At 40.3% G+C, this 15949-nt stretch overlaps 2 protein-coding genes across 3 annotated transcripts; both read left to right on the forward strand.

Moving 5' to 3' along the window:
* The first annotated feature begins 3046 nt into the window (after positions 1-3046).
* LOC122785252 (suppressor of SWI4 1 homolog) lies at positions 3047-11051 on the forward strand. The gene is made up of 14 exons (XM_044050978.1): positions 3047-3265; positions 3389-3559; positions 3783-3884; positions 4189-4239; positions 4430-4600; positions 4823-4899; positions 5406-5513; positions 5621-5744; positions 5829-5907; positions 6106-6235; positions 6864-7018; positions 7108-7491; positions 8908-8989; positions 9971-11051. The coding sequence occupies exons 1-14, from the start codon at positions 3251-3253 to the stop codon at positions 10950-10952; spliced, it is 2631 nt and encodes an 876-aa protein (XP_043906913.1). The 5' UTR covers positions 3047-3250; the 3' UTR covers positions 10953-11051.
* A 583-nt stretch (positions 11052-11634) lies between these two features.
* eif3g (eukaryotic translation initiation factor 3, subunit G) lies at positions 11635-15189 on the forward strand. 2 transcript variants are annotated; one of them, XM_044049984.1, is made up of 10 exons: positions 11635-11718; positions 11812-11858; positions 12268-12359; positions 12932-12991; positions 13080-13184; positions 13287-13482; positions 13777-13890; positions 14630-14766; positions 14880-14986; positions 15071-15189. In XM_044049984.1, exons 1-10 carry the CDS (start codon positions 11696-11698, stop codon positions 15084-15086), a joined length of 897 nt encoding a protein of 298 aa, XP_043905919.1. In that variant the 5' UTR covers positions 11635-11695; the 3' UTR covers positions 15087-15189. The 2 variants fall into 2 exon arrangements, with proteins under 2 accessions (XP_043905919.1, XP_043905920.1); XM_044049985.1 differs by having other exon boundaries at positions 13777-13884.
* The last annotated feature ends 760 nt before the right edge of the window (positions 15190-15949 follow it).

Below are 15949 nucleotides of genomic sequence, written 5' to 3' on the forward strand. Positions count from 1 at the left end.
TGAATAAAACTTTAAAATGGTATCCATGTTATTCAAAACATTTGTTTAGGGACCCAAAAAGAATCTCCCACGACCCACCTGTGGGTCCTAACCCAGACTTTGGGAATCACTGGTCCAACTCATCCACAAAATCACCACACAATTTAACAATAAATACATTCTCCTAATTATGAATCATCAAGTTTTTACAAATCACTCTTTTCTAAAACAGTTTAAAACTGGAAATGTTGTTAAACATTATCATGAAAACACATAGTTCTTGTTATTAGTTTATATATTTATTTTTACATAAACAACACTTATTTTTGCTGCCTGAGTTAGGGTTACAAACATACACTCAGAAAAATATTTAGGCCTAATATTTAATATGTTAGTTGAAATTCAAATATCTACATCAAAATGCAGCAAAATGCAGTGACTGTCTTTTGTGTGTGTGTGTGTGTGTGTGATACCATGGCAACCACAACACCTTTTTTTAAAATGTGTGTCAAATGTTCTGCTTTGCTGCCTTTATGAAAACGCCCAAACACGAGCGTCAGCAAGTATTTCTATCTGTGATGAGGAGGAAGTTTTTTTTCCTGTGGTTTTTGCACAAGCCGACTCATGACACAGTGTGTGTGCGTGTGTGTGTGTGTGTGAGCCAAACTCACACTCTCTGTGTGTGCAACTAATAGAACTTTCCAGGCTCTTTTATTAGATCATATTCATTGTATTCACTCATTCTAAAACTGGTGCTTGGAGGACTGTTGAGCTGAGTTCTTCCTCAATGCTCCTGAGAGACGAGGTGTTTTTGCTGTCATCTGCTGGTCATAATTAAGAACTACAACAACAAGAATACTTTATTTTCTTACATTGGTGCAGTAAAAAACACCGGGGGCCTGTTGCACAAAACGTTTCATTCAAGTCACAGTGACGAGAGTAATTGTATAAAACAGTCGTTCGTTCATCTGCGTTTGTGTCACAATGTTTTAGACGATTAAGCGCTGATACTTTCTGACAGGATACCTGCATGAGATACTGATTAATGATCCAAAATGAATCATCACACAGCACAGAGCCGTGAACTCACCACAGATGATATGACACAGACTATGTTATTATTATTTATGCATTTCCTTATATTCACATGGACAAGTGGAACATTTAGATAAAGGCATGATTTAATCAACTGTATGTGATAAAATCGTTGGCTCATGTAATTGTGATTTTGCTGCATATAAATACATGAGACTTTATCTTTCATTCAGCTGATTTTAATGCAGGTAAATTATTGGGAAGGTCTGTGTTTAACAGACAGATGAACAGAATAAACATTTGTTTCATACATTTGGTGCATTTCTACAAAAATCTCTTTAATTTTTAAGTCCCTAACATTCATAGATTGATGGAATTTTATCATGTATAAAAAGTTAACCCCCTCTTTTTTCTTATTTTGCTATATCTACTGTATATTAGTGTTGTAGTACTCGAGATTGAGACCACTTTTTGAAGGTCTCAGTCTCGTCTCGGAATCGACTGCATTTTTACTCTTTCTTGTCTCGGCCTCGGACAAAGCAGATTCTGGATTTTATTTCAAGACCAGTCAAGACCACAACTGTGGGGATATCAATAAATTGCCTGTGTATTTTTGGATAAACTTGGTAATATCATTACTGTGATTTTGCGTAAATCGTATTCAGGTACAACCTATAACTTGACTCATTTATCATTTGAAATTTTTGTCACCGTTAACGGCTTTTTTTCCAGTGAGGCCATCCAAAGTGCTTAATAAGAAACAATTAACAGAGCAGAGATAACAAAGCAGGAACGTTTTTAATAAACATCCCAACACCCCTGTTGGGATTTAAAACGGTTTCAAAGCAGTTTGTGAACATCCATGAAAGAGTATAGCAATATTAAAATAACATAAATATAAAATCATGATTGAAATTAATTACACTACTCATTCTTAAAAATGAATATACACTATTACACTTTTTTTCCTCTAAAGCAGGGGTCTCAAACTGGCAGCCCAAACAACATCAAGTTCTAACGAGTCATTTCTATATGTTTTTATTTTCAAATGAATAGATGAATTTTGCATCATGAAGAGGTTTTTTTTATTGTTGCATATTAAAACAAGCACTTATATTTTGAAATTATCCAATCCAACTTTATTTGTAAAGCACAAAACAAACACAGTGGACCAAAGTGCTGTACAGAATAATGGATAAAAGACAGAAAAGCTCACACGAGGCAATAGAGTATATATAAAAAAAGGAATTAATACGATATGTCATTAATTTGATATGTCATTTTGAGCTCATCACCGGAACTGTTGCTTTTCCCAAAAAAGTTGGGCTTTTTTTTTACTTGACTGGCCCCCGACTGACCAGACGAGACAGCCGGTGGCCCACAGGTCATTTGAGTTTGAGACCCCTGCTTTAAAGGGAGAAGCCAAAAGAAGAAAGAATACACCAATAGTAGAGCTGCAACTAATGATTTTATTTTCGTAATTGACTAATCTGTCAACTATTTTCTCGATTAATCGAGTAATTGTTTTTAGTTTTGTCCACAAACCAAAATGATTCAGTATTAATGGTTTCTTTGTTGAATTGAGCAAAGAGACCTGAAACTATTCACATTTAAGAACTTAAAAATCAGAAAGACTTGCTTTAATTATTGCTCTTTAAAACAACAACAACAAGTCTAAAATCCGAATAATCGATTATCGAAATAGTTGACGAGTTATACAGTAGTAGATAGATAGTGATATGCCAACACGTGGTGTTGCAGTTTCCAAATGTGACCACCAGAGGGCAACAGTCAATATTTTATAGACTCAGAACTTCTGCTTCGCTCACTTTAAATTTAGTATTCATCGACCATAATAGTGAAAGGGTTAGGGTTATATTATAATATCATATATATTGCTATTTGTTAATCATGTTTTTGTTGTTGTTGTTTTTTTTACTAATAAAGCAGTTTGTTGTATGTTCTCTAAATACTTTTACGCATTTCCGGTATATCCGGGTGAGCTCGGAACCATTTCCGGGCATGTTCATGTGGCACACGGTCAATATAAGTGATACACACATAGACAGACAGACGACACATGTGGATGGTGTCTCGTTGACTCTCATCCTAGTCGTTTTTATTCAAACAAAAATGATTCACGTCATTATGAGCGCAATTTATTGTGCGTAGAAAATCCACAGCATCACTTTTGATGCTACTTTTGTTTGTCACGCGATCTACGTCGTGTTGAAGTATGGGGAAGTCAAAGGTAGGTGACGACGAACATAGCTGCACACCTAGCATTAGCTGCTAGCTGTAAAAAATAAACGTGTTCGATGTGTCACATTTTTTCTTCAATTCTTATTGTTTTTGTTTTGTGTCGCGTTCGCAGACCAAGAACCAGAAGAAATCCCGAACGTCAGCCAACCACTTGGCCGAGCAGACGTATGGAGCCGTCCCCCACTCCTTCGTCTTTCACCGTGGTCAAATCGGGAAAAACGTGGCTCAGCTCATCCTGGACGTGAGGAGAGTCATGGCTCCTTTTACTGCAGAGTCTCTGAAGGCGAGTCTTCACTTTTTCACTGTACAGTTGTAGCAGGGCTCGAATCTACTCGGCTTTTTTTTGCGTTTTTATTCGGGATGGTACGCGACACTTGGAAGAGGGACTCTTCGTCGCTGGAAGTCATGAGCGCCACGATTAACATGTGTTAATCTCCAACACAAGAATTTTGGCCAACTTGTGACATGAATGTTAACTTTGATCGTCGTCTGTTGTTGTTTAACAGGTGAGGAAGAAGAACGTGCTGAAAGACTTTGTCTCCATCGCGGGGCCACTGGGGGTGACGCACTTCATGATCTTCAGCAAAACCCAGACCACCGTCAACATGGTGAGACCACGTCGTACATGCTAAACCAGGGCTCACCAAGCTTTCTGATCCAGGTTTTGGAAATGACAATTAAAATGTTCTGGCATTTAATGACAGATTTAGGATTGTAAAAATTAGAAACCTAGGAAAAATTGTATTTTGAGGTCGGGGAGGAAAAAAGTCAATTGATATGTGACAAAAAATGGCAGAAAAACTTCAGCTCCACTACAGATGGCCTTTCCAGTTTATCTGGGTTGGATGTTTAGTTTCAGGAGAGCTTAAATGTTTCCTCTGTCTATAACGATGCATATCTTCTTTCTTTCAGAGACTTGCTCGGCTTCCTAAAGGTCCCACGCTTCATTTCCAAGTGCTCAAGGTAAATAAATACTGTGTGTAAACACGGAAAAGAACACGCATGGGCACAAATGATGACATTTAATTATGTGACTTTTGAATGATGTTTTTTCAAAGTAAACGTACTGATTTGCCCAAACTGCGCAGTCATTTTTGAACTGCAACAGCTTTTTCCAGCTTATATAAGAACTCTTAATGTTTTTGTATTTCAGTACTCTCTCGTCAAAGACGTGGTTTCAACTCTGAAGAAGCACAGGATGCACGAACAGCAGTTCACCCATCATCCACTGCTCGTCCTCAATAACTTTGGGTGCGACGGCATGCACGTCAAACTCATGGCCACCATGTTCCAAAATATGTTCCCGTCCATCAACGTGCACAAAGTGAGTTTTTCTGGAACGCTATCAGCTTCATGACGAATAAAAACCTGGAGTTTTTAAGCCTTGTTGACATGATGAAAGTATAGTCTTCTGAATTCACCTGAAGATTCTTCAAAAGTAAACGCTTTCTGATATTTTTTAAAGGCTTAAAAGTCTCATCACGTCTCTTTTTAAATGGACAAGTCTGAATCCTTGTGATGAAATATGGATTTGTTTGTTTTATAGATTAGCCTCAACAACATCAAGAGGTGTGTGCTGGTGAATTACAACCCAGAGACGGAGGAAATCGAATTCAGACACTAGTAAGTAAAATGCTTTACTGTCAGTGGTGAGGATTATCATCATTTTTAGCACCAAGTCTTAAAGATAAGTGTAAAGAGCTGCATTTGCTCAATGGAGCAAGTCAGATGGCACGGCTTTAAAAACAGTTGCTTAACTATGATTTAATGCTACATTCACACTATTAACTTTAGCCAGAGTGTTATGAAGAACATTCTGAAGTGGGAATGCACTGAATGTGACTGAATCTGTAATGTCACCCAGTTGTCGGACTAAACCCACACTTAACACAAGTGCTAAGTGTGATTTAAATTCTTTACGGTCAAAAAACAAACAGAATTCTACTCACAGAATGATCTTGTATTGACTGTTTGGGGTTCAGATGATGACCAATCAGGACTTGACTGTTCAGTGATTTAAGTTCAAAGTAAACGCACTGATGAGCCCCTCTACACGATCATCACCGTAGTCCTGCAGTTTATTAATCTGACGCCAAACTGACCAAAACGATGTGGTTCTGACTCCGCAGCAGCCTGAAGGTCGTTCCCGTCGGCATGAGCCGCGGAGTGAAGAAGCTGATGCAGGAGCGATTCCCCAACATGAGCAAGCTCGAGGACATCAGTGAGCTGCTTATGAAGTAAGTTTGAGCTTTACCTTTGACCTTTTATCTGCGGCTGCACGCGTGTCCGTTGTGGTGTCGTTGTGTTTTTACAGGGGTGTGTGTGTGTTTTGTCCACTTCTCAGGGGCGCAAATCTGTCGGAGAGCGAGGCGGAACAAGACGGCGAGCACAACATCACCGAGCTGCCGCAGGTCTACTCCGGCAGGGGCAACATGGCGTCGCAGCAGAGCGCCGTCCGCTTGACTGAGGTGAGCAGAAGTTAAATTGTTTTTGAGAGTAAGATTTTGATTTGTTTTCTGCGGTGGACTCTAAGTTCAGGTCTTTGTTCTCAGATTGGTCCTCGCATGACTCTGCAGCTGATGAAGATCCAAGAGGGCATGGGAGAAGGAGACGTCCTTTATCATTCTTTAAGTGAGTCTCTCAGTGAATGATTCCACTGCCTTTTCTTCTCGTGTGTATGATGACAAAATGAAGTATGAAATTTTTTATGATTTCTACTCCTAAAAGTAAACGCTTACTGATGCATCCAGAGATCGTTTGATTTCCTCTGCTCTCGGCACAAACTGTTCTTCATTAGGAACTTTGCTTGCTATTGTGGTTTTTTTACAGTTTCCAAGACCGAGGAGGAAATACAGGAGATCCTGAGCCGGAAGGAGGCTCAGATGAAGGAGAAGGAGGTTCGGAAGAAGAAGCAGGCGCAGAACGTCGCTCAGAAGAAAGAGAAACGAGAAGAGAACAAGTAAGCGGAAGATCGTTTAACCACATGAGTGACCGCCGTTTTGTCCCATCTGTCCCTCTCATTCTTACAAACACAATGTCTTTTAGAAAAAGACAGAATTTGATGTCAATTGTTACAATTTCAGCAGTCAAACGTCAAGATGGCTGTATTATTATAAATTTAACTTCAGCGCACAGAATTACCCGACATATTTGGGTGGCCAATAGTCACAGTGGCATGTTTTGTCTTTTTAAAAGGTCCAGTGTGTATGAATTTGTGACATCTGATGGAGAGACCACAAATTATAACAAATGTAGGACTCCTCCTTTTCCCAAGTGCATCACTGAATTAGGGCAGTCCTGTGTAATTGGCTTATTGATATTATTTTATTGTAGTAGCTCGAGCGACTTATGGTGTGTTTCCACCAGTTGGACTCGTGAAGTCATAACCAGGAAAAATGTGCGATGTCATCAGACTGCCGTGCACTGATTGGTCTAAGTGCAATTATACAGTTAATGGTAATTTATTCACCGTCTGTCAATAAACCTTCGACTTCAACGTTTATGGTTCTAGAAGAAATTGACAGTGAAAGTAAACAACCATTGGGTTGGTGATTTTGTGGTTAACCTTTTTCTTTCTCCCCTAACAGAAAGAAGAGTCTGGAGGGCATAAAGAAGAAAGAGGCTGAAGAAGAGGACAGTGAGGTGGAGAATCCTGGGCTGCCGGAGGGTCAGACAGCTGCTGTTGAATCTGATGACGAGGCGGAATATTACAGACAGGCCGTCGGAGAGGAGCCAGATGAAGGTGAATAAAACAAAGGGTCATAAAAACGTTATGTTGCGTCTTATTTTGAAGGATTTACTAAGTCTTGTGTTTTGTTTTGTTTTTTGCAGACATGTTCCCTGCTGCCAAGAAGAGGCGGAGCTCAGAGAAGCCACAAGGATTTGTGAGGAAGAGGAAAACGTCCAGAGATGGAGACGCCAGATCTCCAAAGAGAAATGGTCCAGGAGGACGATACGGGGACAAACCGGGAAAAGGACGGAAGATGTCCGGGGACAGGGAGAAACCATTTGGAAAGAAAATGAAGCCCGGAGGAAAGGCATTCGGCGCTAGAAAACCTGGCGATCGAGAAAGTAAATTTGGCGGGAAGAAGAAATTTGAAGGCAAAAAGACATTTGGTGGGAATAAAAACAAGGATGGACACTTCAGGCCTAAAGGTCAGAAGGCCAAGCCAGGCTTCAAGAAGAAAGGTTTCAAACAGAGAAAGGGAAAAGGTTGAATCCGCGTCTTCTGTCTGGACTCGCCACCAGGTGGCAGCAAACATCCACTTCACCATCAATGCCAGTGATGGTTGTGTGTGTGAGACTGTTATTTTGCTGAAAATCAGCAGAGGAACTAACAAAATAAAGTGCTATATTTTTCACACCGTGTGAGTTGATACTGAAAATGTACTTGTTTTAATAAATTGTTTAAAAATCATCTTTTCAGCTCAGTGAATGAAAAGAATGCTGTTGCTCATATTTATATTAAACAGAAAACATGGAATTAAGGCTGAAAAACCTATTTTCTCAATTAATCCGCTAGTCAGGAAACAGTGTTTAATTAGTGGGGAAATCACGTTCTCGTCTTTTGTGCACAAACCAAAATTACTCAGTTTTAATGTTTTCTTAATAAACCACAAGGTTCACGTATGTTTGAATTGAAAAAAAGGACTATTTTGACCAGTTCATAACTCAATGTATAAATATCTTGGAGGGTTATATACATTTGTCTACAGAAATATAAAAGAATTTAAATGATGGTGACAAGTCATTTGTATTTGTGGGTAAGAGCAAGGTTAAAAAATATCTATTTTCCTTACACTGATCATGTACCCACCTCGATCTAAGATAACTGCAGACAGGAAGTTGCAAACCAAACGACAAACTTAGATAAACCACTGTCACCTTATGTCAGCTGAGACTTAATATCACTTATAGTTTTATACAAATAGTTTTGAAGATTTGCTCATTTTTTACGGTGGCTCTAGTTTTGCAGGGAAACGTATAAATAGTGTTTTTTAATTTTATAAATCACATACATAAGGAGACAGAGTGAGTCCTTTATCTTTTTATTTGTTTGTTTTCACATCCATTTAGTTATTTTAAAACAGTTACTCGATTACTTACTGTTTTGAAGGTATTAAAAAACACGTCTCATTTTTCAGCTTCTTAAATGTGAATATTTTCTGGTTTCTTTAAAACAACCGATTAATCGAGAAAATAATCGACAGATTAATCGGTTATGAAAGCAATCGGTTAGTTGCAGGCTAATATTGTACAACGCTTTGGTCAAATGCTGTTTTTTTTTTTAAACTGTGCTTTAAAATTGTATTGGACAATACTTTTCTAATCATACACCTCAAGCTGACACTGTCATTTATTAAAAACAGCTGAAGAAACCAGGTTAAATACGTGGTAAAAACAGCACTTTTTCCACTGTGCTCCGTCGTTAGACGCGTGGTTTGATGATCCGTGACGGTGTTGAACACATGAACGCACTCTCTCCAGCTGTATCATGCTCTGCAACCATCACTTCTAATTATACCCAGCGTGTGTGTGCAAACATCACAGTTCTGCTTCTGTCTTGCGACATTTTATTTTTTTTTTTTCGCAGAGGGAGAAGCGGAACTTTGAGGGTTTTTTTGTATTGACCGACGTCTCCGTGTTTCAAATGTGGCACAGACAGTTTTAGATTTTTATATCTCGCTTCAGTTCGTGACAAATCTGCTCATCGGTAAGTACGAGTGAAACTTTTTTAATGTGTGCTTCTCTCTTGTGTCTGCCACTACATTATAACTACTTTTCTCTTTTTTTACTGATGAGGCTCTACATGTATTGTGTTTGTGCACATATGTACACATGTATTTATACGCTGCACTGTGTAAATGTACGAGGAAAGCAGCTGAGGATTATTTAATCTCAGTTTAGTTAAGATAAGCAGTGAAATTCTAAAAATCACTTAAAATATGTATATGAACATGGAGTGAACATTAAAGAGACAGTGTGTGGAATTTAGGGCGGTCAACAGCTGGACACTGTGTGGACACAGCGTGTGGACACATGTAGACTAGCAGAGCCAGGAATTTAACACACAACCTTCCTGTTGAAAGACAAGTCGCCCCACCACTGAGCCAATCCTAACTTCAATACTTTTACTTCTAAAACTTAAGTACATTTTATATCAAAAAAAAAAAATTATTTTTGATACTTAAGTATAAAGTATATGACATTAACTGTACTTAAGTAATATTATAAGAAAACATGACTTCAACTTTTACCGAAGTAATTTTCTGATAGAAGATACATTTAGGTACTTTATACAAGACTGGTTTTTATATTTAACCATAAATAGTTCACAGTATTAACGGATTTATGATGCAAAACCAATCTATTAATACACAAATAACCTGATATTAAGTTGCGGGCCACATGAAATTGATGGGGGGTGGGGGCCACGAGTTTGAGACCTCTGGTGTGGAGCTTTTTTTTGGACCGGTATTGCTAACAAGAGCTAGCCCGAAATGAGTTTTTCCCTAACTTCGCAGGAACACAGTAAACGCAGTGTATAGCGATATGATCATTTTCTCCTCCCTTTTGGGTAAAGTCTGGCCGCCGTCAAGTTTGCGTAAACTCGTGTGATGTGAACGCGGCTTAAGTTCCAGCCTCCGACTTTTAATGGAACGCAGCGTGAAACCTTCTTTTGCTTCAATTACAGACACTGCAGGATTAAAACGTGCACGAGAGGAACCAAGATGGTGAACAACTTCACTGAGTGCGAGAGGTTTCAGATGGCGCTGTTGCCCTCGGTGTACGGGGTGGAGTTCATCGTGGCCCTGGCGGGAAACCTATTTGCCCTGTGGCTCCTGGTGGTCAGAGAGAGGAGGAACTGGCACACCGGTGTCGTCTTGTCGTGTAACCTGGCCGTCAGCGACCTGCTCTACATCCTCACGCTGCCTCTGCTCATCGCCTACTATTCGCTGGGGAAAAACTGGATGTTCGGCGCCGCCGCCTGCAAAATCGAGAGGTTCCTTTTCACGTGCAACCTCTACGCGAGCATCTTCCTCATCATGGCGATAAGCGTGAACCGGTGCGTGGCCCTCGCGTGGCCCTTCTTCGCCCGCTCCCACGTGAAGCCGGCCCACGCCAAAGCCGCCAGTGTCGTCATCTGGATTGTCGTCGGTTGCATTTCCTCCCCCGCGTTGAAGTTCGCCTCCGTTTGCCAGAATGTCCACACGAAGAAGGTCCTGTGCGTTTCCTTCTGCGACCAGAATCCCGGAGACGAAGTCGCCCACTTCAAGTATAAAGTGTTTCTGGCCGTGTTTGGCTGCCTCGTGCCCTTCGTGGTGACCTTCGTTTCGTACTGCGTGGTGATCTGCACGGTGTGCAAAAGTGTCAGCATAACCAGGCTGGAGAAACGCAAGGTGGCGCTGTTGGTGCTGTCCGTGATTGTGCTCTATGCCGTGTCCTTCGTGCCCTACCACGTGTTTCAGATGTATCACTTGTATCTGAGGATCCGTGATCCGTCCACGTCCATCTGCTGGGTTTATAACATGTACCAAGTGTCAAAGGGCCTGGCCACGCTCAACATGTGCATCCACCCTGTCCTTTACATGGCTTTGTTTGACAGTATTAGAGTGGCTTGTTGTTGTTGTAGTAAAAACTCCAAGGACAACAACAGCATAGTGATGAGAAAGTAGAGCTGCACGACCTTTTTATATTTTGAAAAATCTGTTATTGACTATTTTTTTGCCTTTTTTAACATAACCATGTGCAATAAAATGACACTCCATGTAAAATACTTTGATTGTCATCCTTTCTGTCTGACTCCAAATGTGTTATTTAGTTTTATTTACTTATTTAGTTACACAAATAACTAAACAACTGATTTCTTCGTACGTGTCAAGATTTGAGTGAAAGCCTCCAGCGACTTTTAATGTATATTTTACAGTAGGAAATTGTAGATTTTTCTCAGTTCCTACAGTAAAGTCATGTAAAACGTGCCACAGTGACGGGGAAGGGCAGGGTTAAGTATCCAGTGTCTGTATCTGTATTTCATTTTTCTACTGGAAAGGAGGAGGAATGAAGTGCTTTAAAGATACTTAATCAGCAGGAAAAATTGCCAAGTTGCATTCAGTATAATAAACTAATAGACCCAAGTTAGGGTCACGTTTCCTATTATCATTGATAGATAATAGATAGCAATGTTATTATATTATACACACTACATATATATTCACCAATATTTATTATTATAAACGTGTTTGTGCAGTGAGAGGTATCAGTTCAAACTATCTGAATTATATTTTAAAATGAATATAACAAAAACAAAATCACATCATTTTAGCTTTTATTGCGAAGTGTATAGACCGGAAGCGTGTGGTGGCGCGTCAAAAGATACTGGTCCGCTCTTTCCGGTCCTGGAGCTAAGCTAGGCGAGAGGATGCCGTCGATCGAATACGACGAGTGAGTTTTATTAAAACACCTTAAACAATCTAAATTCATATTTGCGGTCTTTTATCGGTCTTGTGTTTCTCACTATGTCCCTTTGTCCCACAGCTCGAAGCCCAGCTGGGCAGACCAAGTCGAGGAGGAGGGAGACGAAGGTAAAGAAAAGGAGCCAGTTAGCTTCTTTAGCAAACGCGAGCACCTCCGTTAGTGAGTTGCCCGGAGTTGAGGCCGGCAAGGCGGCTTTTACGTCCACGTGGTTACCGGGGCTAATCACCGGAACTAAATACTCTTATCATGTACTAATTTAGATTTTAAATTAAAATGTAGTTAAGTGACTGAAATGAATTGGCGAGTTATTGATAAAACAATGCTGTCAGATGTCAGTCTGCTATGTCAGAGCTAGTTAGCCTGGTGCTAACGGTGTATATAATGCCGTTAAAGTGTGAAGTGTGTGACGTCACGTACACATACATCAGACCAAATAAATATTTCTCTTGACGAAAAACAAGAGAAGCACTTAATTTTCTGTGTGACATTTGACTGTAATGGCTCGTCTTCTTACAGGGACTCTACCTTCCCCCAAAGAAACTATCAAAGGAAACATCAAAACCATCACAGATTATAAAATAGACGAAGATGATGGAAAGAAGTACAAGGTAATGTGACTTATTATTATTGTTATTATTTTTATTGATATTATGTCGCTTGTGCTGAAATTGATCTTTGATGTCATGAATGTAACTCCATAAGCAGAAAAGGTTTTTTTTTTTAAAAAAAAAGTTGTATTTAATTTTGAAGGAACAAACATTAATTGAGACTTATTTTTTGAATTGGGACATTTCTGTTCTCTAAACTTTGTTAATAACCGAGCTAAACGATATCTTGCAATAAATGTCTTATTGTGATTGTTATGACTGCCCTGTCTCCCCTGAGATTGTACTTTGGTGTATCATCTCATATTAAAACTTCAGTACTCTTGACAGTTATTGTATAATGTTTTATAAAAGATACATATTTATATTCTAAAATATGTCTGAAGGTTTTGTAAACATTTGCAGTTGGTATTGTAATGCAGCAGCGTAAGACATGCGTGCGTATGGTTGTTAACATTTGCACCTAAAATACATTGGACTGACTTGTTATATTGGCAACACGAGCTGGAAATATTGTATTGTTGCATCCATTTTGCTTGTGTGAGATAAAATGTTTGCTTTTGTTTGTCTTACAGATTGTTCGGACTTTTAAGATCGAGACGAGAAAGGCCTCCAAAGCTGTGGCTAGGAGAAAGGTCTGTTTTGTAAAATTCACTGTAGCTGAAGCTGCATTTGGTTTAAATGACCAGACTCTAAATTTTTTTTCCCCTCCTCCCATTTCAGAACTGGAAGAAATTCGGAAACTCAGAGTTTGACGCACCAGGTCCTAATGTGGCCACTACCACAGTCAGTGACGACGTCAACATGACCATCATTTCCAGCAAAGAGGTGAAGGATCCGCTCTGAGCCCGTCTACATGACACACGACATACACACACAGACGTGAACTCTGGTATTTGTGACTAACAATGGCGTCTTTATCTCTCGCAGGACCTGAACGCTCAAGACCAGGACGAGGATCCCATGAACAAACTGAAAGGGCAGAAGATTGTGTCGTGTCGTATTTGTAAAGGCGACCACTGGACCACTCGCTGTCCGTACAAGGACACGCTGGGCCCCATGCAGAAAGAGCTGGCCGAACAGCTGGGGCTCTCCACCGGAGACAAGGACAAGCCTGCGGGATCTGGTAATCAGCACACCATTCACATTGTTAGGGTCCGACAGTTATCAGCCTGGCTCACTATTGGAGGGCCGATATGTGTTATTTTAACAACGAAAAACCTCTCAAAGTGGTGACTGTGGCTCTGCTGCCGTTATCCTTGATTATCCATGGAAATGACCACAAATTGCACTTTTATGTGAATTTAATGTAGAGAAATGGTCATTAGTCATTTAAACCAAAGGTTTATGTTTCCTGTAAATGCACATTTACTAATATTCACTAATATTGATTTATTCGCTCTTCTCTCATAACCAACAGAACCTGAACCCGCTCAGCCTGCGCAGAGCAAGACTGGGAAGTACGTTCCCCCGAGCCTGAGGGACGGAAGCACGAGGCGGGGAGAGTCCATGCAGCCGAACCGCAGAGGTGAGTGTGAGTGTTCGCTGAATTTTTTTCTACCACATTTTACACCTTGAACATCAGTTTGTCTGTGTTGGGGCAAAGCTTACATGAAAATACTCTGTTTGGAAGTTTGTTTGTTTTCCCAGAAATGTAAAAGTTCAGGAATTCAATTTAAAAATGTTGAAAATTAGCTGAAAAATCTGAAAAATTCAAAGCGATTACTAACATAGTGGCTGATTAATTTAGTCGTCGCAGCCGTGGACTCTTCATTTACCGTCATACGACAATGAAAACAGTTGAAAACTCACATTTAGCGGCTGTTTTGATGTCCAGCTGCTCGACGTCCGAGCTCTTTCCACTTCTCTCAAACCGCTGTTGGTTTTTAGCGACTTCACTTGTTCTCTGCGAGAGCACCACATTGTAACCACAGGTGATAGTGATCACATGAACGATGGCTGTGTTCAGCAGACAACCTGTGATTATTTACACCTGTGCGTTTTAAAATGGCTGCTGTGGAAAAGGATCCAACTCTCTCAGGACTTAAAATGCACCGTGTATGGAAATGACACTCCGGACAGATTAGAACATTTAAATCTACATTTCTATCGACGTATTAAACGTAAAAGATGTTTAAGTCCATTAAAGTGTCTGATACTTCACAGGGGCTGCAGACTTCCATTCAGAGTACTCTTTACAACAAAAAGTCAAATATATTTTCACCAAATCTTCCACAAATAAAGGATGAGCGAGTGTTTGTGTCTCCCAACAGCTGACGACAACGCCACCATCCGCGTGACCAACCTGTCGGAGGACACCCGCGAGACGGATCTGCAGGAGCTCTTCAGACCGTTTGGCTCCATCTCCAGGATCTATCTGGCCAAGGACAAGAACACTGGACAGTCCAAGGTCAGAAAAACCTTCACATTTAATGTTAAAATTGGAAAAAGAGGGATTATTTCAATCATTACGGCATCATTTTTGCTGCTAGATGAAGTTTATTTTTCTTCTGCCGTCTTCAGGGCTTTGCCTTCATCAGTTTCCATCGTCGCGAGGACGCGTCCAGAGCCATCCAGGGAGTGTCAGGATTTGGTTACGATCATCTTATTCTCAACGTTGAATGGGCCAAGTAAGTTTAATTTCACATCATTGCAGACGTTAATTCATTAATGTTTTCACTCATGTTTTTTTTTGTTTTCGCTCGTGTTTTCAGGCCGTCAAACAACTGAGGAATCCACCAGAAGAAATTCCAAGATGATGCCACATTTAATCGTCAGTGGTGGTAAAATATGGACGTTATCTAAACAAAATAAAGCAAATTGTTGTCACACAGTTCTTGTTAAGGTGTTTTTTTTCCTGGTAGTTGACAAATTTCCTTTTTGTGCCAAGTTTATTTTGTACATCTGCGGCCACTTTCAGACAGTAATGTGCCTTCAAATGAGGGAAAAATAATTAGACAAACTCACCAAAATATAAGAAATTCTGCCACTTAAAGGTGACATAGAATGCTTGTATCACACATATATGTTAGTTATGGAGGTCTACTTACATATATTAACTTGTTTTCATGATTAAAAACCTCCTAATCGCTGCAAACGAGCCGATCAAAATATCTCCTCACTGACGCTCTCGTCAGCCGAGCTGTTTCAGACCAAAACCACACCCCTAGAATGTGGACTGTGTTGTGATTGGCCAGCCAACGAGAGCTTTCCCACTGTCCTGTGATTGGCCAGGTACCTGGAAGTGATGTAATAGATAGGCCAGCTCTCAGATACACAGCTCCCCCTCTGGCACGGTGGATGCTCTGCATCTCAGCAGCTACAACGAGAGTAGTTCTTCTTCTTCTGCGGTTGAATGTACGCAACCGGACGTGCCCGGACTAGTGCCCGCACCGGGAGGCGCTACGGTGGTGAGGAGTGGTGAGGATTTCTGATGACGACATCAAATTAAGGAAGTGCCGATCCGCTTCGCAGAGCCCAGGAAAACAATACAACACTATTTTCTCAGCAGTGGCTGAAATGTTTGTTCTGAAACTTTAGGGTTTCATAAACGAGGTAATGACGCAGATACACACACACAAACGCAGCGTTAA

The sequence above is a fragment of the Solea senegalensis genome, linkage group LG19 (genome assembly GCF_019176455.1).
Source record: "Solea senegalensis isolate Sse05_10M linkage group LG19, IFAPA_SoseM_1, whole genome shotgun sequence".
NCBI classification, from domain to species: Eukaryota; Metazoa; Chordata; class Actinopteri; order Pleuronectiformes; family Soleidae; genus Solea; species Solea senegalensis.

Excerpts from the sequence above, each read along its gene's own strand:
- eif3g (XM_044049984.1), top strand. The coding sequence starts at position 11,696 with ATGCCGTCGATCGAATACGACGA. Across the intron at positions 11,719-11,811 it reads CCGTCGATCGAATACGACGA|CTCGAAGCCCAGCTGGGCAG; the intron begins GTGAGTTTTATT and ends TTTGTCCCACAG. Across the intron at positions 14,767-14,879 it reads AGAACACTGGACAGTCCAAG|GGCTTTGCCTTCATCAGTTT; the intron begins GTCAGAAAAACC and ends TGCCGTCTTCAG.
- LOC122785252 (XM_044050978.1), top strand. Across the intron at positions 3,560-3,782 it reads TTACTGCAGAGTCTCTGAAG|GTGAGGAAGAAGAACGTGCT; the intron begins GCGAGTCTTCAC and ends GTTGTTTAACAG. Across the intron at positions 3,885-4,188 it reads CCCAGACCACCGTCAACATG|AGACTTGCTCGGCTTCCTAA; the intron begins GTGAGACCACGT and ends TCTTTCTTTCAG.